This window comes from Peromyscus californicus, unplaced genomic scaffold (genome assembly GCF_007827085.1).
Source record: "Peromyscus californicus insignis strain IS unplaced genomic scaffold, ASM782708v3 Scaffold_8__1_contigs__length_139910024, whole genome shotgun sequence".
In the NCBI taxonomy this organism is placed as follows: Eukaryota; Metazoa; Chordata; class Mammalia; order Rodentia; family Cricetidae; genus Peromyscus; species Peromyscus californicus.
The window spans coordinates 106,681,364-106,705,634 of NW_026294606.1; the positions used below are offsets into that span (position 1 = coordinate 106,681,364).

At 43.3% G+C, this 24,271-nt stretch overlaps 1 protein-coding gene across 3 annotated transcripts in view; it reads right to left on the minus strand.

The window, feature by feature from the left end:
- Nucleotides 1-8,818: 8,818 nt before the first annotated feature.
- The window catches only part of LOC128104186 (acylcarnitine hydrolase-like), a 145,024-nt gene continuing 129,571 nt past the window's right edge, over nucleotides 8,819-24,271 (minus strand). The window contains exons 1-12 of one of the 3 annotated variants that reach the window (XM_052728980.1): nucleotides 15,802-15,877; nucleotides 14,971-15,181; nucleotides 13,720-13,861; nucleotides 12,912-13,045; nucleotides 12,573-12,831; nucleotides 11,323-11,421; nucleotides 10,960-11,100; nucleotides 10,769-10,849; nucleotides 10,388-10,532; nucleotides 9,891-10,028; nucleotides 9,437-9,509; nucleotides 8,819-9,005 (exon numbers count right to left, since the gene is read on the minus strand). In XM_052728980.1, the coding sequence (XP_052584940.1) occupies nucleotides 8,819-9,005; nucleotides 9,437-9,509; nucleotides 9,891-10,028; nucleotides 10,388-10,532; nucleotides 10,769-10,849; nucleotides 10,960-11,100; nucleotides 11,323-11,421; nucleotides 12,573-12,831; nucleotides 12,912-13,045; nucleotides 13,720-13,861; nucleotides 14,971-15,181; nucleotides 15,802-15,877 (1,686 nt within the window). Of the gene's footprint in view, nucleotides 9,006-9,436; nucleotides 9,510-9,890; nucleotides 10,029-10,387; nucleotides 10,533-10,768; nucleotides 10,850-10,959; nucleotides 11,101-11,322; nucleotides 11,422-12,572; nucleotides 12,832-12,911; nucleotides 13,046-13,719; nucleotides 13,862-14,970; nucleotides 15,182-15,801; nucleotides 15,878-24,271 lie in introns of those variants that run through there. The other 2 variants (XM_052728981.1, XM_052728982.1) reach the window with 2 other exon arrangements.

Below are 24,271 nucleotides of genomic sequence, written 5' to 3' on the forward strand. Positions count from 1 at the left end.
TTAGGTATATTGTACATTCATTTTCAATGAATTCTAGGAAGTCTTTAATTTCTTTCTTTATTTCTTCCGTGACCCAGTGGTGATTCAGTTGAGCATTGTTCAGTTTCCATGAGATTGTAGGCTTTCTGTAATTTGTGGTGCTGTTGAATTCTAACTTTAAAACATGGTTATGCAATAAGACATAGGGGGTTATTCCAATCTTTTTGTATCTGTGGTGATTTGCTTTGTGACCTAGTATGTTGTCAGTTTTAGAGAAGGTTCCATGAGGTGCTCAGAAGAAGGTATATTCTTTTATATTTCAGTGGAATGTTCTATAGATGTGTGTTAAGTCCATTTGAGTCATAACATTTGTCAGTTCCCTTATTTCTCTGTGAAGTTTCTATCTGACAGACCTATCTATTGGTGAGAGTGGGGTATTGAAGTCTCCCACTATTAGTGTGTGGGGTTTGTTGTGCGATTCAAGTTTAAGTAACATTTCTTTTACAAATGTGATTACCCTTATATTTGGGGCATATATGTTCAGAATTGAGACTTTATCTTGATCGATTTTTCCTATGATGAGTATGAATTTTTATTCTCCATTTCTTTTGATTAATTTTCATTTGAAGTCTATTTTGTTTTGATATTAGGATAGCTACACCAGCTTGTTTATTACCTCCATTTGATTGGAAAATCTTTTTCCAATCTTTCACTCTGTGGTAATGTCTTTGAAGTTGGGGTATGTTTCTTGTATGCAGGAGAAGGATGGATCCTGTTTTTGTACCCATTCTGTTAGCCTGTGTCTTTTTATAGGTGAACTGAATCCACTGATATTTATAAATATTAATGACTAGTGATTGTTAATTTTTTTTTGTTGTTAGTGTGTATGTGTTTCCCTTCTTTGGGATTTGCTGGTGTGAAATTATCTATTACCTGTGCTGTTGTGAGTGCAGCTAAATTCCTTGGGTTGGAGTTTTCCTTCTAGTTCTTTCTGTAGGATGGATTTGTGGAGAGGTATTGTTTAAATCTAGTTTTTTCATGGAGTATCTTGTTTACTCGTTCTATGGTGATTGAACATTTTTCTGGGTATAGTAGTCTGGGCTGGCATCTGTGGTCTCTTAGAGTCTGCAAGATGTCTGTCCAGGACCTTTTGCCTTTCTGTCTCCACTGAGAATTTGGGTATAATTCTGACAGATCTGTCTTTGTATGTTACTTCATTTTTGCCTTTTTCCTTTGCTGCTCTTAATATTCTTTCTTCATTCTGTATGTTTAGTGTTTTGATTTTTATGTGGTAAGGGAACTTCTTTTTTCTTTTTCTTTTCTTTTTTTTTTTGGGGGGGGGTCCAGTCTATTTGGTGATCTGTAAGCTTCTTGTACTTTCGTAGGCATGTCCTTCTTTAGGTTGGGAAAGTTTTCTTTTACAGTTTTGTTGAATATATTTTTTTTGTACCTTTGAGCTGGAAATCTCCTTCTTCTATCCCTATTATTCTTAGGTTTGGTATTTTCATGGTGTCCCAGATTTCCTGACATTTTGTGTTAAGAATTTGTTGGATTTAACATTTTATTTGACCAATGAATCTACTTCCTCTATTGTATCTTTAATGCCTGAGATTCTTTCTTTCATCTCTTGTATTCTGTTGATTATACTTGCATCTGTAGTTCCTGTTCATTTACCTAGGTTTTCCATTTCCAGAATTCCCTCAGTTTGTGTTTTCTTTATTACCTCTATTTCAATTTTCAAGTCTTGAACTCTGTCCTTCACCTGTTTGATAATGTTTTCTCAGCTTTCTTTAAGAGGTTTATTGATTTCTTCCAATGTTCTGCTTGTCTTTCCCTAGATTTCTTTAAGGGAATTTTTCATTTCCTCTCTAAGGGCCTCTATCATTTTCATAAAGTTATTTTTAAGGTTTTTTTTTTTCTTCTGCTTCATCTGGGTTGGGATGTTCAGGTCTTGATTTTGTAGAATCACTAGGTTCTGGTGGTGCCATATGGCTCTTTATATTGTTGAATGAATTCTTACACTGCCATTTACCCATCTGTGTTTGGGATAATTATAGGAACAGGTGTTGATTCTTGTGATGTCTTTATTGGATGGGTCTTTTGTTCCTTCATTGTCTGTTTCCTTTACTGTCTTTTGTCCTGAATAACAAGGGTTCTGGCTATTGGCTGGTTGTCAAGTCATGTAGGGTTGTCTCACCTGAGGTTTGTAGGGGGTTGGGTGCCTAGATCTAGTGTAACGTCCAGTTCTTCTGGCTGGAATGGGCTTTACTTGTGCCTATGGGGTCTGTTCTTCCAACTGGGATGGGTTTTGTCTATGGTTGTTCTTCCAACTAGTGTGGGTGGTGCTTGTGCCTATAGGATCTGCTGATTTCGCTGATTTGCTGATCATGGGGAGGCTGTTCTTCTTTTGATTGGTGCAAGTGGTGCTTGTGCCTCTAGGGGATGCCGACTTTGAGGGGGATGATTGGCCAAGGAGAGGATGATGGGCTGGGTGGGCTTTGGTGGTGCAGTTGGTCTTTCAGGTTACAGGGCCAAATGGGTGGCAGGGGTGGTAGTGGTGGTGGTGGTGGTGGTGGTGGTGGTGGTGGTGCTTCCTGCTTGCAGGACTCTTACCTGCTGGCTGGCTGGCTGCTGGGACTGAGATGGGAGTGGGAAGGCCCAGGAACTGGGGCAATTCAGGTGGGAGACCAGTTACTCACTTCTTCCTCCAAATAGTGCAGGTGGTGCATGTCAGTTGTTTAAACAGTTTCTGCATGCTTTACTAAATTCTATGGTACACAGAGAGACACAGGTGGCCTATATGCTTTCCTGCCTGAAGGCAGGAACTGAAAGGCACAGAAAATGCCCCCCAGGAACTGCAGGTTCAAATCTCAAAAATTATGACTGATACATGCCTCTCAAGGCAGTTAGACCATGCCAACTCCATGATTTTCTGAACTTATAGAAACCAGGTCCATCAGCCTAGGGATGATGCCACCCACAGTAGGCTGGGACCTCCCATCTCAATTACTAATTTAAAAAATGCCCTACAGCTGGATCTTACAAAGGGATTTTCTTAACTGAGATTCCCTTCTTTCATATAGCTATAGCTTGTGTCAAGTTGGCAAAACTAGCCAGCATACTCAGGATATTTTATTTTATTATTCATTTATATGGTTACTTTGAGACAGTCTCTTGCTATGCAGCCCAGGCTGGCCTGTAGGTAGAGTTTCTCCTATTTCTCTGCTTCATGCAGCATGCTGAGCACAGGCATGTTCTCACACTTACTTTCTTATGTAATCCTGGGCCTGTGTGTAAGCAGTTCCACTTTGGTGTCCCTTTTATCAGGGAGGGATAAAAGAAGATGAGACACAGCACTATGCTTTCATAGAGTTACAAGTGATTCTGAATCCAGGAATCTCAGCAAAGAATGTTCAGTGAGTAAGGCAGATATTCCTACCTCGAAGGCCTTGGTGACCTCCCAGAGCCTGAGAAACAACATGCAAGGGTCACAGGGTGAGGTAAGCAAAGTCCACTTAGGTTGGGTTATATTGGAAATCCTGGCGTGAGGTCAGCAGGGCTCACACTTGGACACCTGGAGTGATGGGCATCAAGGGTTGCTCAGACACCTTGGATACTGTACCCTCCTGACTCAACTTCTCATTAGGACCCAGAGAACTTGACTTTTAGCCTAGAACTAACTCATTCCCTCTCCCAAGGTGGGATGCATAGGAAAGATAATCTATAGATTCTCAATTAGCAGGGGAATGTGGGTCTAAGACAGTGGTTCTCAACCTCTGGGTCACAACCCCTTTGGGGTTGGAACAACCCTTTCACTCATGTAGTCTGAGGTCCCAGAAAATGTAAATGTTTACATTACAATTCACAACAGTAGCAAAGTTACAGTTATGAAGTAGTAAAAATAATTTTATGGTTGCAGTGCAGGGTGGGGGTGTCAGTCACCACAACATGAGGAACTGTATTAAACAGTTGCAGCATTAGGAAGGTTGAGAACCACTGGTCTAGGAACTGTTTGCCCTAAGGCCAAGAAACTTGCTCATGGTCATTCTGGAGGGCACAAGGGTGCTCCTATGGCCAAGGAGATGATACTCAGAGCTTAATGGCACTATGAAGGCATTATTAATTTTATTATTCTCTGGGAGTCAGTAGCAGCTAGAGTCATAGGTACAGTCACAACCCCCCAGAGGAGGGAAAAGTCACATCTATCCCTCTGTTTTGAACTTTCTGCCTGGCACCTGTGACCTATAGTTCGGGCTCCTGAAAGTCTCTCCACCTGACAGGATCCTTAGGTTGAGTATCTTCACTTATCATTGACCATCTGTGTGTCAAAGGGCCACCCCATGGGCTTTGGTGTGGGCATTGGGTGATGCAGTTTCCCTCACTGTCATCTGTCAGCTGTATTAGTTTAGTCCTTCCTTGTCCCTTGCCACCAACCTTCTCAGTCTCTGACTCTCTGATGCCAGTCTACATCCCTCCCCCCACCTTATGGAGTCTTAGCATGCCACAGAAGAGAATCAGGAATCCTTAGGCCACAGCATTCAGAAAATTGTTTCAGTGGCATGATTGGTCTGAGTCTGTGTTGCAATGGATGTGCTATGCTTCCCACAAAGAAGATATTTCAGGCCTTGCCCATGCAAGAATTTGTACTCACAGAGGTGATGGCAAACAGCTTGTTGGGGGAAGGGCAAAGTGGTAGCTGCAGGAGGGTGGTACTGACTAGACAGAGAGGAGCCAGTGTTGGAGAGCCAGTATTTAGCAGGTGGTGGAACCATATCTGCTGGATTTTCTCACCCTTTGGTTCCCTGGGAAGGCACAGCGTGGCCTCTGGAGCCATTCTAGATACCAGCAACCATTACCCCCAACCTAGGGTCACCGTGTTTATGATGGCTTCTCTAAGGAGGTGTGTGTTGAGGATCCCTCGGATGGAGAAGGGCTAGACATTTGAGTATTTAATGTAGTCATTAAAGCTTGGAACTGCCTTGAGTGTGTCCTCGAGGGTTTGGCATTGTTGTGTTTTCCTTTTGATTTGATTCTACACATTTTTACATTTCCGTCATGATTTCTTCAGTGATGCATTCATCATCCAGTAGCATGCTGTTTAATCTCCAGAAGATTGTATGTGTTCTACAGTTTCTCTGACTGTGGATTTAGAGTTTTATTCTATTGTGATCAAATAGATGTAATTATTTCAATATTCATGTATCTCTTAAAACTTGTTTTGTGTTCTAATACACAATGTATTCGTTTTAGACATTGTTTCACTGTATAGCCCTGGCTACCCCAGAACTTGATCTGTAGACCAGGCTAGCCTTCAACACATATTCACCTGCCTCTGAGTCCTGATTGCTGGGATTAAAGGTGTGTCCCACCACCACCAGCTTTGAAATCTGTTTTATAAAAGATTCTCACGGACTTTGAAGAAAAATATATATTTTGTAGTGTTTAAATGGAGTGTTCTGTAGGTGTCTATGAACTCTACTAGATCGATGATGTCTTTAATTTGGATGTTTCTCTGTTTTTGTGTGGCACTTCTTCAGCACCCTTTCCCTGCTCATTTCTGCTCTATACTGTGGCTAGCATGGTGGCGACTCCTACTGAGAACAAGTTCAGAGTCATTTATCCACCTGACAAACATTTTTAGGCCCTTTGGTTCCAACACATGGACTATATGGATGCTCAGAGCTTATGATAATGCTGAGATACTGAACCATGAACAGGAGTTTCTAATCCCAGAGAATTTGTCAGGATTCATGAAAGAGTACAGGTTCAAGAGCTTCTATTTGGTTAAGGCAGACATCATGGAGGGAACTGAATGGGTATCTACTTCAGACAACCATCATTGGCATCTGAGAACCTGATTCCATCTCTCTAGCTCTCAGAAATCTAAAGTACTCACAGCCTGGCTCAGCAGGCTCTCCTCCTCAATGCTTTTCTGCTTGTTTCCACTGGCATGGTACAACCATGGCTGTGCCCATCCCTGCTGTTGGATGTTCTGTATGTTATGTGTGTTGCTTGATTGTGTCGCTTGTTGGGTAATAAATAAAACACTGATTGGCCAGTAGTCAGGCAGGAAGTATAGGTGGGACAAAGAGAAGAGAATTGTGGGAAGTGGAACGCTGAGGCAGAGAGACCTGCCAGCTGCCGCCATGACAAGCAAGATGTAAGGTACTGGTAAGCTACGAGCCATGTGGCAACTTATAGATTAATAGAAATGGGTTAATTTAAGATAGAAGAAGTAGGTAACAAGAAGCCTGCCATGGTCATACAGTTTATAAGTAATATAAGCATCTGAGTGATTATTTTATATGTGGGTTGTGGGACTGCGGGGGCTTGGTGGGACCTGGAGAGAAGCTCTCCAGCTACGCATCTCCCACCCCCAGTCAGCAAGGTATGATGTCAGTTCAGTGTCTCCCCTTTAAATTATCTGTGCTCCCAGTCCTGGCCTAGGCAGATGTTCTCTCTTCCCTCAACTTCTCCACTGAAGGAACAGCTGGACTTTAGGAGATGGACTGTTTTAGCTCTTCTAAGATCAAAGACATGGAACTAGAGTCTTTGTGTTACCTGAACATCTTGATGTGTCTTAACCATTGGCATCAGGAGCTCAATAATGAGCTCAGGACATAGTTGGAGAATCTGGCAGCAGCCCTCCTGGAGGGTATCTTTCTCTGGCATGGTGTCCAGGATGGACAATCAATAACCTTCACTTTGACCCTAGAGGTTATGCTGTCCTGGGATTAGTATTCCTTGGAATGGATTTTAAAAGAGGGAGTTTGCCAACCTTGGAAAACTTGGCTTGTTGGGCAAGCTGAGCCGACATAAGGGGCTAGGCTATATAAGGGTTTCTAGCACAAAGGATCTGGTATCTGAATGAAAAATAGAAAATGTTTTTGGTGAATTCAGGCAGCTTAGGCATAATTTCGCACTTTTGTATAATGACATAAAGTAAAAATGAGTGCATTCATTAGAAAGGCCAAACATGCTTAATAATAGCAAAGAGGTAAGAATGAAAGTCCTGTGTATGGATAATCAAGGGGATCAGGGTTATAACACAGAGCAGGAATTTGCAAGGGAACCATGGAAGTCAGGAGAACACCCCTCCTCCATACATAGACAAGTGCTCAGGGAGACTGGGGACAGCAATCTCTTTTGTACACATATGGGCCTTCTATTACCACTCACCCCATAGTCAAACATCTTCACAGATGTGCTGTGATCATGCAAATATGGACATTGTCATGTCTACAGAATTCTTAGAAGTTAAGACAAAGATAAGACAAAGTACTCAGCAGGCAAAAGTAATCAACTTGTCACTTCTGAACACACACATGTAACCCACATATCCATGCATACAAACACACACATGCACACAATTGTATGCATGCTCACACACATGTGTGTGTACACAAACACACAGACACAATATTACATATACACCTATGCACAAATATGTATGGATGCATGCATGCACAGAAACATCCATGTGCATGCACAGACACATGTGCACACACACACACACACACACACACACACACACACACACATACTGTCTCAGACTGGAGTAGATAATTAAACTTACATCTAGAATAAAATAGTGTCAACCAACTACTTTGGGACAGAATAGATGAATGGAGTTGAATGATGAACAGGATAGGAAAAAGAAATCAATATCGATTAATGTACATATTTGTTAAAATGAAGTTGTAGGTGACATTTAATCTACAAATACAATGGGATGTTTTCAAGTCCAGTCACTGACTTGGGAACCTCTATGTGATGTGTTTTGAAAGTATCTATGAGTCATATTTCTATATTGAAACTTAGGCTCCAATGTGATGTTATTAAGAGTGAGACATATTGGAGGTCTGGATCCTGAGAACTACTGATTATCCCATCTACTCAATGAAAACACAAGTTATCATTTTTGGGTCAGAGAGCTAGCCATCACAATATAGTAAACAGGTTGGTATTTTAACCTTGAATTCATGGTCTCCAAAAGTGTGAACCTGATGAAAGAGGGCATGTGATTTTGACACAACTTACCCATATGATACGGGTTTTTGAAGAACCGATATCAATGTCTTCAAACTTCTGCTTTATTTAAAGAGGGTTTTGGTCTTAGAGAAGATGACAGTGAGAATGAAAAATGCAGGGAAGAAGGATGGAAGGGGCTTAGTACCAGTGGAGTGTGGAAGGAGATGAGCAGGTTTGGGGTGGCTCACAATCCACATTGTTATGGGAGCATTAATTGAATGGGTATTATGAAAAATGACCCAGCAGGATAAAGAGTCACATGCAGAGGATTTGTCATAAATGTTGAAGAACATACAAGTGCAGAGGTTATGTGAATGTTAGAATCAACCCAGATTCCTCAATATGTTTTGGGAACCTCAAGCTGACCCCATTGAAAGGTATTTATACCTGGAAAATAGGTTTCTCTACCGACACAAAAGTCAGATCAAACTGAATTAAAAGTAAAAGACCAGGTTTATTAGGCAAAGCACTCCTGGGTGACCTTTCCAGTCCCCTGAGGTGAGGCAGGGGAAGAGAGCAAGAGAAATCTCATGGTTGCTCTGAGGAGGGGTCCCAAATACTCTGCAGGCATGGGGCAGGGAGATGTCATGTCCTCCACAAGCTAGGCCCATTATGGTAGGCTGGGTTCTGAGCAGCTAGTAGCTCCGGGGATGGGGGGAGCAGCTGCCATTGTGGAGAATTTGGAACTGGGCTCCTCTGGTGGTTGTCTGAGATGGCAGGGACTGGAGAGAGAACTGGGATGCAGCGAGAGATTCCAGCCTAATATCCATCAGCAGCCAAGTCCACACACCATTCCTCACACAGGGCACTAGAGCTCTTTGTGCATGTTCTGAGATCGCTTTAGCTCCTGGATCTTCTGGGGCAGAGTCTTGGTCCAGAACTGCAGTCTTCTGGCCTTCAGGCCTCGGCCCACAGCAGGCTTGATGTTCAACTGCAGGTACTCCTCATCATGGTCCAACATGGGCCAGTAGGGTAGACCCTCACTGTTGGGGTTCCTGTGGATATGCCACCCAGCAGGAAAGGGTGAGGTCACTCTAATCCAAAGGCTGACCCCTGATTTGGGTCATGGCAGTGGAGCAATTAGGCTGATGTTTAATGGGGCTGATGGGATAAATATCCTGATATAGGGATACAAGTGTCGCTTACTAGTTTCTGATTTATGTGGGGGAAGACTACTTGACCTGTTTTATGTCTACAACTAAGAGGCAAAATCTAAAGAACTATACACTAAGACTCATGAGCCAGGTCACTGTGAGATGACCAGTAACTGATACCTACAAAGTATATGTTATCTAGTAGAGAACAAACTATTATATGATGGAAGATCCGTGAATGCTAAAGAGACAACCACCCTAAAGGGAGACCTATAGGGACTCACATTTCCCAATAATGCATAGAGAAGATTTAGAGAGAGTTGTGTTCTCACCCATGTCTTGCAAAGTTGGCCCAGTACTTCATCATCCTCCTGTTCAATAGATCCTCCTCTTCAGTGAGGACAACTGGAGCCATGGGAAAAATAAATATTGAAGTCCATGACACCTCACACAACTGCCAAATCATGCCTCACACTCACAATCCCAGCTGTTGTCAGAACTGTAACTATCAGCTTTGATACCTCCCTTCTTCACTATACAATACCCAACATCCACGCATGCCTCTAATTGAATTTGTGCCCCAATGTGCTGTCGTCTCCATCACAGGCTAGACTGGGACAGGTCCCAATTCTAATCTTCATCTAAGTTTTTAGGCTATGATATGGTACACATTTGATTTTTATCATCTCCCAGAACCTAGTTTTCCTCAAATAGACTAAGAGCTCAATAGTCCCTGAGGTGTCATCTAAGACCTCCATCAGCTCAAGGAGAATAAGGAAGACTCACGTTTCATGCCAAAGAAGAAGGACCCAAAAACAAAAGGAACCTCATCAGCATGGTCAGCCTTCACATGGGGTGGCCTGATACTCTTGAGGAAGCTGGATTGATGTTGGAATTCATAGAAGTAGACAGGGTTGTGGGAACCTGGAGGTGGGGACAACAAGTGACTTATTGACCCCTCACCTGAAGTTTTTCTGATACATATTTGATGACAAGGTACCTTGATATAAAGTTACTTGGAATCATAAATGTTAAAGAGGAGAGGACGTTCCAAGCTGGAGTACTAGCTGTGGAAAAACCCATGGCAAAACAGTGCTCATGGCCTTCCCAGCTGAATGGTTATGTCAAGTCAATAGATTATCAGGAACTCATTTTCTCTTCTGTACCTAGATGTCACTCTCTTTAACTAGACATGAGACCTGGGTTTTACAATGCTCCACAGTGCTTACCAGGGACCTACATCTCTGAGCTGCTCCCTTAAGCCTTGTTACAGAGGTACTTACCCTGAAAATGTGCTACTTGGAGTGCAGGGATCACAAACATGAAGTCTCCCATCATCTCTGTAAACTGTATTTGGAGGGCTTGGGGATCCTCAGTTTCCCCCATGTACTCTTCCATTAGCAGGTCACCACACTCAGGAGGCAGCATCTACACCAAGGAGATCAGGAAGAATGAGGATAGGCATGTTGTTGGTTAGGTAGGCAACAGCCTTTGGTATGAGGAGAATGGGGCCTGTGATCACATAGGGTATAGGTAAAAGATTCATGGTCTGAGGTTACCCCACACAGAATCACACATATATACTGACCTTCATTAATAGGGTTGCTGTCTGAGAAGGAGATGTAAGGGAACTCTCTATTTGGGTAGGAACAGATGTATCTTACCATTTGTGCTGCTGTGTTCTTCAAAACATCCTGCAGGTTCTCTCTGGTTATTTCCTTTATTGTCTGAGCAGAGCCCAAGACCTGGGGGGCAGAAGTGTGGAATCTGATGGACTTGGATTAGAGATGCATTGAGTTCCCAGTACTTAACGTATGAGTCTCCAGTCTCCCAGAGGGTTGGAATTGAGTCTCACCATGGGGAGGATCCAACTATACTCATCATTGTTGACACCAATGATGCTGGGGACCGGGTGAAAATCCACAGATGCCAACAATTCCTTGGGATGCCTGGGTAAGAATACCCCATCCACCACGGCAGGAATCATCTTGAAGACCTAGGGGGGGCATTAAAGGTTAATGCTGAAAGTCAATAAAACACATATACTGATCTAATATGCTGCCACTACTGTTTTCTCATGTCTTACTAGCCTCAGGGTTTTCAGCTCATTCTGGAAGATAATCTACACTTGGCTAGCCTATCTTGGTGTTCATATTGCACACAGAACTAAAGGATACAAAGTCTGACTAGATCTTCCAAGACACACAGTTCTACCTACCTCATTAATGACCAGAATCTCTGCTTCACTTTTGCCTCTCAGGCAGTGTACCAGGGCCTCTGAGTCCTTGGCCTCACATCCAGACAGGTTGGCCACCGTCTGTAAAGGGAACAAGTGGGGAGAAGAGTTCTCTTGACTCCAACTTGATGTTATTGAACTAACTACCACACTATAGTATGTGTTGTGTGTGGTTTGGTATAAATATAAATTGTTACCTTTGTCATATTCCTCAATGCAAGCAGTATCCTTTCAACCTGCATATTGGAGGGTTTTTTTTTTTTGGCCTAGGTTAGTTCTATTTACTCCACCCATCTTTCTTTGTTTCGTGTATGAGAGAAGGACTAAGTGTGCCAATGTTTGTATGTGAATGTTAGATGACAAAGTCTCCTTTTTTTCACAGATGTCCCCTTATTTGAGACAGGCGGTCTTCTTTAATTACTGCTTCTATGCTAGCTGAAATGCTCTGTGAACATCCAAGGATTCCCATGTGTCTGCCTCCCACCTGACCACAGGAACATTGAAATTACAGATACATGCATCTATCTCCAGGCTTTTGAAGGTTCTGGGGATTTGAACTTAGGTCCTCAGGCTTGCACTCCAAGCACATTTAAAAACCCACAGAGCCACCTCCCAAAGCACATGCCTATTTATTTTTGTCAGTATTGGAAGTTGCTAGGAGTAGTTTGATGTTAAGATATCATTGTCACTCAGTATGAAGTAGAGGTGAGTAGAGGCTAATCCCTGAGTTTCTCAAATATTACTGGAAAAAAATTGTTTCCCATGATCATTGTTTTCCCCACAGAACAGAAGACCAGAGTACCAGACCATGAAGGCTGAGGGGGTAGACTAGGGTGCTGGGGGATGTCTTACTGTACACTGTGAATATGTGTTGCTCCTATTGGTTGATAAATAAAACTGTTTGGCCAATGGCAAGGCAAAATAAGGTCAGGTAATACATAAAACTGAAGATGGAAAAAAGAAGTGTGGAGTCAGAAGAGATGCCAGCTGACTGCCTGAGGATCAACAAGATGCCAGCAGTCCAGTAATGCCATGGCCATGGGACAACATACAAATTATTAAGAATAGGTTGAATTAAGTTGAAAGAGCTAGCTAATGTAAGCTGACCAATAGGCCATACAGTTTGTAAGTAATATAAGCCTCTGTGTACTTGGGACCAAGCAGCTGTAGGACTGGGAAGGACACAGAAAAACTTCCAACTACTTAGGCCTGTGATGGATAAGGGCACTTACAGTGTAGACCATCTCATGGGTGTCAGAGACAATGCCAGGTAGCAGGACCACTCCACTCTCCATGATGGCTCTGTGGAAGAGTCCTTTGGACATGGGGGACACAACATGTGAAGACACACTTGTGCCACCTGCTGACTCGCCGAAAATAGTGACCTGGTCAGGGTTGCCTCCAAAGTGGGCGATGTTCTGCTGCACCCAGTGTAGGGCAGCCACTTGGTCCAGGAAGCCCCAGTTGCCTCTGGCATGCTGGTCTCCAGTGCTGTGAAGTAGAGGGGCATGGATCAAAGGGCTATCTAGGTTCTTCTCAGATGCTTCTGTTTAGCTCAGCCCTAGGCTCACCTGAAAAAGCCCAGAACACCTAGGCGATATTGGATATGGACCACCACCACATCTTCTGAGGCTGCCAATATGGATCCATCAGTAATGGAAGCCATTCCTCCAACCAGAGCACCACCATGGATCCACACCATCACCTGGAGAAGTCAATAGAGATGCCAGGAAGCTCCTAGCTAGCCAAAGCTCTGCAGGACTGTTTACTAGAGTATCAATCAACTTCTGTGCTTCTGTGAAGCTACACAAATATGTAGAAATACTCAGCACTTCAGGGCTTTGGTCATGGCTAGGGGCCTCTAGTAGCCCCATCAGGTTGTTTCTAGCCCCCATCCCCACCATATATCTCAGTTTGAATTAATGGTCCTATGTATATAGTAATGTTATCATTACTCAGGCTCTTCATAGTGAAACAAAGAGGAATGTCTCCATGGATATCTCTCCAGATTAAAAATAGAAAGAATCATCAACTCTCATTGGCACAACAGATATTCTAAAGGAAGAAATGGGTGACCTCAATGTGGAACCTTGAGCACCTAAGCAGTTCTCTGGGGCTCAGGTTGTAGAATAAATCCTGGTTTTCTCTAATAGCTAGAGCCTTTTATCACTCTGTGCTCCAGTGCTTTGTGTCCCTTACCCAGGTTTCATCTGCATAGTGTGGCTGAGAAGGCCTTTTGTTTTTTTACCCAAATAGGGCAAGGCTTTTCAACAGAGTCCATACTGCAAAGGAGCTTTTGCTCCCCCTTTAAAATTTTTTTTTTATTATCATCAGGAAAAAAATACCCTGTCCCCAAGCTGACCATGACTTGACACTCACAGGAAGGTTAGAGCCCTCATGGGCATGAGCTGGAGTGTAGATGTTGAGATGCAGGCAGTCCTCAGACATAGAAATGGGAGGTAGGGTCAGTTTCATATCCTTCAGGCCCTCCACATTCATCATATCAAGGCTTTGCAGACACCTGATGGAAATAGCAGACAGATATTCCAAAACCAAATGTGAGTCTGGATCTTTTCTCAATCACTTTCAGCTGCTGCTCTTCATGATGCCCTGTTAACACATATTCCCTTTATAAGATCCATTCCAACCAAGGTAAAGGCCACAGGCTCCATAAAAGCTGACTGGAGGCAGAATTCCAGAGAGTTCTCCAGTTGGCAAAGCCCTGGATGTTATCCTTTCTGAGTCTGGGATATAGAGACTTCCAGGTGTCTCTGTGGAATGACATCCTGTATCTGTTGATATACACTGAATTGTATAGAACAGAAAAGTGAACTAAGCATTAGCAGGCATGAAAGCATTTTATACTCTCTGTTCCAGGCTGTGGATGAGATGTGACCAGCTCCTGTAATTTTTCTTTACTATGAATCCCCCCACATGATGAATTGTAATCTGGAGCCTATAATAGTAGCTTTCTCCCCTAAGTTCCTTTTGCCAATATTTTATTACATCAAAGACAACAAACTAAGATTGCAATATTGGAGTGTTGTATCCACAGGTACTAGAGGAATCAGTGGAAACTACTGCTTAAAGTGTGGTGAAAAATCCTTCATCCCATGAACATAGACTCTCAGAGAACTTCTTTTTCCTACACTGTCTCCAGAGGGAATTAGTTACATGTCCTTGTTCCTTGGTCAGTGGCATTTGGCGTTTAGGTTGTTATAGTGACTGTGAGTGTGGGGTTAGCAAGTATCCATAATGCTGCACTTCTTAGGATCTAAGGTGTATTCTACTAGATTCAGGCACTTTTTCCTTAATAGGTCACATAACACATGCCTAGAGATCCCTCCCATTGTGGCAGAGAACACTGGGCTCAATTTGAATCTGTGAACAGTTTTATCTGTTCTTGTCTATAGTACCTGCATCCAACTCCCTATGCCAAGCTCTGACCAAAGTGATTGGCAAGGTTGTTCTACTCAATTTTAGTTCATGTATCAGAAAAATGCATGAGGGACTCCCCACAATGGGAGAAAACTGTTACAGAGCTGAGATGGAGGAAAGACTTCAGAATGACTCATAGCTCAGAGCAACTGTTCACTCCAGGGCCAGACATCTTCTGGGTCCAGAACTTACATGGCTGGATGTGAGGTTCCATCTCTTACACCACTCCATGGTACAGGGGCTTCAGGAGGTGCAAAGCGCAGTGGTCCTACAGGTGGCTTGGCAAAGGGAATTCCCAGGAAGGTATAGACACCAATTTTGGTGTCCTTCACATGGACAAGGCTGCCTCGGACCTGGCCTGTGTGTGTGTTTCTGATGGGGCTGGCCTCTGATGAGTCCTGACCTGTGGGTTGAGAGATGCCATCAGGGTTAGTTTTGTGCAATCAGTTACCACAGATTGTGAGAGTTCCTATCTCACTGTTACCAGGGAACACAGCAAGGAAACCCAGGACTTCCCAGTTCAGCTGTGAGGTTTGATTGAGTATAGGAGCTCCCCTATCCCTTGGGACCAGGAACCTTTCCTATTACCCCTTTTTGAAGGGTGTGAGAGCATTTCTCTCGCCAAAGAGATCACATGCTCTGAGCCATTTGGCCACATGAATTTATGATTATTGTCATTCTTATCCAAGGGTCAGTAGAAGTTACAGTTATAGCCATATACTAAGGAGGAAAAATATCTTCTGATCACCTTCCTTAGAATTGTCTAGCACTCTCCAGAGCTCCTTACACTGAACTCTCTCCTCAGTATGGAGTGATCTTAGACATCTCTGATGATCTGTGTGGGCCCACAAAAATCAGTGGGCTTTGGTTAGGAGATTGGGAGGCACCTGTTACCCACACATCCATCACCCCACCCTCACCCATGTTCCCTGGGCCATTCCTCCCACAAGCTCAGGCTCTGACATGCAGATTTTGACAGCTCTGACTCTAGTCATTCCCCATTGCCAGTTTAGTGAGCCTCACCCTGCACATGGAGGAGGAGAAGCAGGAGCCCAAAGATCACAGTATTCAGCCAGCTATGATGTTGATTCAGTGGCATGACAGCTCTCATCCCGAGTCTGTGCTGCTACATAGGACAATCACGTTTCACCAACAGGAAGCAGAATATGTGGGCCTTGCCCAGGCAGGAATTTAAATCAAAAGGATGTAGGTGGGAACTGGGTGTGGTGGGGCAAAGTTCTCTTTGTTGCAAAACTGATTAGTTAGAAGTGACAGGAGCCAGTGTCAGGGAGCTAGTGCAAAGTCACCTCTGCTATTTCCTTTTCCTCTTTGACCCCTGGAAAGGCACAGCATGGATTCTGAAGTTCTTCTGGGATACTAGGAACCCTGTCCTCACTCCTGGGCAGAAAGCTGTAACAGGAGAAGCCAGAGGGCTTCTGTGAGTAGGTACCTACTCAAGATGTCACAGGAGAGACAGGCAAGTAAAGGAGCTCTGAGTGTAACCTTCATCCTCAAGACTCCTCTGAATTGGAGACTCAGTTTACTGAACCTGCTTCCAGGGTCCCTGGTCCCTACAATGATCTTAGACTTAGACACCTCCATGTTAGGTCACAGTCGTTTGATCAAAACACATTGCAATTCTGTTCTTTTAAAGTCCATAGCCTCTGTTTACTCCATCCTCATGAGGTGTCTCCCTTAGTGGCAAGCTTCTGTCAAGATACACTTCACAGTCATTTATCCATTTAACAAATTTTTAATTGTTTGAGTTTATTTCTTTACTGTGTTCATATTTTTTCTTTCTTTCTATTTATTTATTTATTTATTTTTATTGCATGAAAAATTTATTTTCTTTTTTTATGAAGGAATTTTTTATTTATTTGACATACCAACCACAGATCTCACTCTCTTCCTTCCTCCTGCACCTCCAGGCTTCCCCCTGCCCCACCCACCCCCTATTCCCTCCTCCAAGAGGATGAGGTTTCCCATGGGCAGGTACAGAACCTGGTACATTCAGTTGAATCAGGCCAAGCCCCTCCCCCTGCATCAAGGCTGTGTAAGTGTCCCACCATAGGCAGTGGGCTCCAAAAAGCCAGCTCCTACACCAGGGATGGATCCCAATCTCACTGCCAGGGGCCCATCAAGCAGATCAAGCAATACAACTGTCTCACTTAAGCAGAGGGCCTAGTCTAGTCCCACGGAGGCTCCACAGCTGTTGGTTTAATGTTCATGAGTTCCCACTTGTTTGGTTTGGTTGTCTCTCTAGGTTTCCCCATTAAGATCTTGATGCCCCTTGCTAATAGATTCCTTCTTCTCTCTCTTTGACTGGACTCCCAGAGCTCTCCCTGGTATTTGGCTGTGGATCTCTGCATCTGCTACCACCAAATACTGACTGAAGGCTCTATGATGACAGTTAGTGTATTCACCGATCTGATTATTGGGGTAAGCCAGTTCAGGCACCCTCTTACTGTGTTCATGTACATATGTGTGTGAATGCTCCCAGGCCGTGGCTCACAAATGAAGGTGATGGGATGATCCTCTGTGTAAGTTCCTTCCTCTAATTCCACCGTATGGAACCCAAAGTGGAACTTAGGTCATCAGGGTTGGAGGAAAGTTCTCTTACCACCCCTTGATCAATATTACATGTAACCATATGACAAACACTTAATGGGCTTTGCTAGCTCCAACACTGGGGTCAATCTGATGTCTCAGAACCTATGATAAACCTGAGATAAAAGTCTATAAATAGAAGTTTCAGAATCACAATAAAATGCTGACATGATATATCAAAGGATGCAGGATCAGAAGTCCATATTCCATCCAGACTGATTTCCTAGAAGAAGTGGTGTGGGGATCAGTGTCAGTTGCCTTTACTGCCACCTGAGAATTGACCTTGGCTCCAAATTATCTTCATTATTATCTAGATAATAGTCTATAGCCTCACAGCATTGCACTTTGGGACTTCCTCTTTGGTGTCTGTCTGGCTGTTTACCTGGCACAGCACAGCTCAGATTTTCTTGCCTCCTCTAATCAACAGGGGCTCCCTATATTCCACATCACCTTTTCAAAGTACTCTTGTCCTCTCTGTGGTCCTAGCCTTTCTTGGAAGATGTCTTTTCTACTCCAAGTTCCCAATCAAAGGAAGATCTGGCCATGCAAGCTGAGAAGTAGCCAGTTCCTTGAATCTCAGGATGAAGGAACTAGATTCCCAATGTATCATGGACATTGCTGTGCTTCTTAATCCCAGACATTTTTATAGCTCAGCTAGGGAAATCCTGGTGTGCTCTGCTACTCACTGCATCATCACTCAGAGGCCCCGTGTTGATGATGGTCATGACCACAGTAAAAATGTGAAATGAGGAAGATACTCATGCTCTGTTCTGTGGAGGGAGGCAGGGAGCGAGTATGGAGAGTACGAGAGAATGAAAAAAGAGATGAGATAGATAGATAGATAGATAGATAGATAGATAGATAGATAGATAGATAGGGAGAGTAGAATGTAGGAGCTCAAGTCCATGAAAGTTCCTTCAGTGAGATACTACTATATTCCTGTTTAATATAACTCGATTTAAGACCCATAAAGCCAAGTGTTGTCAAAAACATGGAGCTACTGGCACTGTCATACATCACTGGAGCATTACAAAATGATACGGTCATTTTAGATGTCAGTTAGACAGTTCTTTTAAAAGCTAAACACATTTATCCTGTGATTGAGTAGTTCTACTCCTAGGTCTTTAGTTCAAGGAATTGAAAACACCAATTACAGAAACTTATAACTCTAAAGTTCATAAGATCCTCAATAAAAGTGTTCAAAATCAGTTCACTCAGGTGTGGATCAACTAAGGATTGGGTAAAATATGTTGTGTGCATATATGGAATGACACTGTTAACCAAATACAGCACACTTGAATCTTCAAGACCTCTTACTCAGTAACAGGACCAGTCACATAGGAATCCTTTTCTGAGATAGGATAGCTAGGACTCTGATGTTTCTAAATTATATGAAGTTTCCAAACAGAACCATCAGAGAGTGGTTGCCCTGGAGCAGAGACCAGGCTATGACTGACAGAGAGGAGCTCAAGGGAACTTCTTCAGTGAAAGTAGGGGACTCATACTTAGGTGAAAGTGATTTCTTAGATCATAGTTTTATGCAAAATTTACCCATCTATGCTAGAAAGTAGGCAAATTTGGTTGCATAGAAATCATTGACATAAGAGATTCTAAAAAGTGACACTGGGGATGGGGGGGGCAATAGAGGGTACAAGATGGTGCAAGAGAACATAAGGGAATGGAATGATAGAGCTGGAACAGGGTTGGAGTGGGAGAGTAATGAAAGAGATAGCATAATAGAGGGAGACATCATGGGGATAAGGAGAAACTGGGTGCTAGGGAAGTTCCCAGGAATCCACAAGGATGAGCACAGCTTAAACTATTAGCAATAGTAGATAGGGTGCCTGAACTGGCTTACCCTAGTAATCAGATTGCTGAATACCCTAATTGTCATCACTGAGCCTTCATTCAGTAATTGATGGAAGCAGATGCAGAGATCCACAGCCAAACACCAGGCCGAGCTCCAGGAGTCAAAGATAGAGAAGAGGGAATCTATAAGCAAGAGGCATCAAGATCATAATGGGGAAACCTACAGAGACAACCAAACCAAACTAGTGGGAACTCATGAACATTAGACCAACAGCTGTGGAGCCTCCATGGGACTGGACTAGACCCTGTGCATAATCGAGACAGTTGTATTGCTTGATCTGCTTGATGGGCCCCTGGCAATGAGATTGGGATCCATCCCTGGTGCATGAGCTGGCTTTTTGGAGCCCACTACCTATGGTGGGACACCTTGCACAGCCTTAATGTGGGGGGAGGGGCTACAACTTGCCTCAGCTAAATGTACAGGGTTCTGCTGACTCCCTATGGGAGGCCTTATCTTTTTGGAGGAGGGAATGTTGGATGGGCTGGTAGGGGGAAGGCTAGAGGAATGGGAGGAGGGAAGAGATGGGGATCTGTGGTTGGTAAGTAAATTGAATAAAAAAATCCTTAATAAAAATAAATGACACTGCTACTTAATGTCTAAAGACCATTTGGTGAAGTGTCCTGTATGTCAGCAGAAATGGAGACCTCACAGATGCATGTGTGCAGCAGGAGCTCAATAAAGTCCCCTGTAAAAGTATCAGGCAGCAGTCTTCCTAGACTCAAAAGAAAGAATCTTCTCTGACCATCTACTGAGCCAAGGCTTAATTATAGCATTGTCTTTCTTTTGCTCCTTGGTGTTTGAAATGTGGAATATAAAAATCATTCCTTCCATGAATAAGATTTAATGTCTCCCCTCCATACTCTGTGTGTTCAGGCCCTGCTTAGGTAGATGTTCTCTCTGTCCTCAACTCCCTTTCTGGTGAACATCTGGGCTTTGGGACCTGAAACCACTCCACCTGATTTCTCCAAGCTCAAAGACATGGGAGTAGCTTCTTTATGTTAACAGGAAAGCCTGGTGTGTCCTCTTAATCCTCGGCTGCTGTGTAGCATGACGTGAGGTAACATCCCTATGTGCTCTTTCACCCAGTGCACCATCATTCAGAGGCCCTTCATTGATGATGGTGGAGACCATAGTGAACATGTATAATGAAGAAGACTCTCAAATTCTGTGTGTGTGGTGGAGGGGGTGGTCTGGAACCTTTTATTTGTAGGCAGGAAGAGGGAGGTGGAATAAAGTCTACAGAACTCTCTTCATGGAGATACTACTGCATATGCACATACCCAGTGGTGGCAAAGACAGGGAACCATTGGCATGTTCACACATGCATGCCCTGAGGAGATGCAAGATGGTGTAGTCCTGTTGAAAGACAGGCTGACCTCTTCTTCCAAAGTTAAACACACTTGTGCTGGGACTCAGCAAATCTACTATTGTTGATGTAGCCTACTTCAATTACCAGCATGCCTTTTCCATTCTGTATCTGACCTTGTCCTCTGTTTCTATGGCATCTATTATCAGGTCAGCTCAAATCTGCATTCTACAATGAGGATATTAAGAGTCTGGCTACTAGGAAGCTCATATCATGAGCATCATTATTTGTTCCATCAGCTCAGTGTAATGAAAAAGAACAATCATTGGATGAGAAAGCTAGCCCTCAATATATAGCATATCTGATGGAACCTTAATTTTGGAATTCATAGTCTTCAAAATTGTGAACAAATTCCTATTGGTTATAGCCATATAGGTTATGATATATACAAACTCATGTATGTATGTTACATGTATCAATCTATGCATATACGCAATTGTGATGCAGTGTGTGTGCATGTTACAGGCTGACCTTTAACTCTTGAGTTCATATATTCCACCTGCCTTAGTCTTCCAAGTAGTCAGGCCACATGTGTCTGCCATAGACCTGAGCTTGTTTCTTATGGTAATTTTTGTTATGGTATGGTTTTCTTATGATAATAATTGTTATGGTCACAAACTTTCTAAGATACCAGGGCTGTGGCAAATCAAATGTTTTACAAGCTACTTATATAGATGTGAATACTTAGGGCTTATTAACAGATGGACATGAGATTTAGACATCCAATCACCTCTGATGTGTCAATTTTCCCAAACATCTGAAGTGGAGACATGATATTGAATCCAGTGTCTTATACATGTGAGACAAGTGCTCTGTCTCAACTATAGAGCCAGGAAGTATATTTTCATCTTTGATAATTCCATAAACAGGTTAACATATTTAAATCATGTTTACTCCCCTTTCTAGAACAATTCCTCCCAAATTCCCATCCAGTTCATGCCCCCTCCTCTCTCATTATAACCCACATAAACTCACTGCATCCAATTAGGTATTTAAAAAGCATTTCATATCCCACATCTACTAGCTGGTCCAGAATCCAGAGTCCTATGAGCATTAACAATCTTGCCTCTCATGAAAATAGATCAAGTTGAGCTCAAAGACCAAGTGGATTGGTTTCTGTATTTATTTACATTAAGACAATGTCTTGAAATGTAGTCACTAACACTCTAACACTCCTGGCTCATCCTCTGAATGATGAGATGAAAGATGTGCACACTAAACGTTTTGAATGTAATAAACTTTTTAATGAAACCCTTATGGCTAACTTGAAGCATAACTTTGTGTGACCACATGCTTCGGATACCTCTGAATGAAAGTGAAAACAATGAACTGAAGAGTTTGTGACAAGCCTGTGATTGTTTAACTTAGAAAGACTGTGCTAATCTGTCTTCCAAAACAATGGCATAATTTCTTACCTCCTCTACCCTTGTGTGCAAGTGCTTCCCATCCTCACCTGTGCTGGGACTTTGCCGATCTTCAGTATGGTTGCATTGGGTGGCCATCTGCTTATGGAGGAAGATGGTAAGGATAACTGCAGCCTGGGCTACATAATGAGTCAAGAAATATGATTTCTCCCCACCAAAGAAGATTCTTAACATGGAAGTGACTCAGGCTGCAGCTGCTGAGGGGTAATGGAGCTGAGACTCTGCAATGACAGGAGGGAATCTCAAGGACATTACACAGGATGGCAGCTAGTCTCCAGTGGTTCCTCTTATTGAACATGACAGGAAGAGCTACAGTGTTCCTAAACCATAGGCAGATTTATAAGCTATAACAACAGAAAGCAGTGCATAAGCGCATGGAGTGATTCTTTAGATGGAGGATGGTATCCATGAGCTCAGCTGCTGAGCCTCTGCTTAGCATTCCCCTCATCTGTGCCCTGGTGTCCAGGACAGACAACACAGGAATCTCTACCTTCATGCATAGGTCATGGTGCCTTATGACTGGTATTCAGTGCAGTGATTGGAACAAGGGGACTTCGCCTGTGTAAATTGGTGAATGAAGAGGACAAGTTGGTCAGAGATAGAAGTGGCATGAGGCCCCAGGGTCTAAATGACACAAGATGCACCCTCTTTAATAACAGAGAAAATGCTTTGGGGAAACAAAGGGCATATTGAAGACATTTTGGCCTTATTGAGAATGACAAAATATAAGACAGGTTGAATTGGTGGGCGTTTAAGAACACACACAAACAAAGAGAGGTCCAAGAGTTGAAACTAAATGAAAATTCATCACATGGAACATAGAGAAGAGTTACTGTTGTTCAGGAGGAGTTGTGGAAAACAGGAAGATACTTCTATACATGGAGAAGCCATCAGTCATGATGCCAGGGAAAAGGATGTCTTCTGCTAGACACACGTGTGCATTCCTCCCTCTCCCACCTCACATCCTTGACACACACCATAGCGAAAGATCTTTAGACTCCCTACAGGTACTGATCTCTGACCCAGGAGACTGGCAAAATTGTTCTGTTAGAAGCTTTAACTGTTTATCAAAAAATGCATGGCAGACTACACATCACAGACAAAGAACTTCTACGGAGTTGGGGTGGAGGAAGCACCTCATTCTGGCCCAGAGCTCAGAGCGCATTCTCACCCCTGGGTCCTAGAACTTAGATGATTTGAAAGAAAATGGGCTTCAAAGGGAGTGGCACTATGGAAGGTGTGGCCTTGTTGGAGTAAGTGTGTTCTTGTTGGAGTAGGTGTGGCCTTGTTGGAGTAGGTGTGGTCTTGTTGGAGTAGGTATGGTCTTGTTGGAGTAGGTGTGGTCTTGTTGGAGTAGGTGTGGCCTTGTTGGAGTAGGTGTGGTCTTGTTGGAGTAGGTGTGGCCTTGTTGGAGTAGGTGTGGTCTTGTTGGAGTAGGTGTGGCCTTGTTGGAGTAGGTGTGGCCTTGTTGGAGTAGGTGTGGCCTTGTTGGAGTAGATGTGGTCTTATTGGAGTAGGTGTAGTCTTGCTTGAGGAACTGTTTCATTGTGGAGGCAGGCTTTGAGATTTGATATATTCTCAAGCCATGCCCAGTGAGACTGTTCCCTTCCTGTTGCCCTTGGATCAAGATGTATGATTCTCCAGCACCATGTCTGCCTGCATGCTCCCATACTCCCAGCCAACATGCTCACAGTCTTGATAACAATAGACTAAACCTCTGAACTGTAATGGAGCTATCACAATTAAATGTCTTCTTTATAACAGTTGCCTTGGTCATTGTGTCTCTTCACAGCAATAGAAACCCTAAATAAAACAGCAAGATAGGAGGTCCCATCTATCACACCAGTGCATGGGTCAGGGGCCTCAGTGGGTGCAAAGCAAAGCGGACCTACAGGTGCCTTGGCAAAGGGAATTCCCAGGATGTGTAGACACCAACTGTCCTGCCCCTCTCATGGAGGATGCTTCACCTCACCTGCCCTGTGTATGTGTTCCTGATGGGTCTGGCTTTGTCCTGTCTTGCAGGTGGAGAGATGCCATGTGTGTTAGTTCTGTCCAGGCAGCTGTCACCACACTGTTGTTTCTCACTTCATTTTCACTAAGGTAGGTGGGAAAGGGAATCCAGGGTGTCAGAGTTCAGCTGTGGGATGTGGGGATAGGATTCTTTCCTTCCTTCCTTTGTTTAGTTTTTCCAGGCAGAGTTTCTCTGTATAGCCTTGGCTGTTCTGG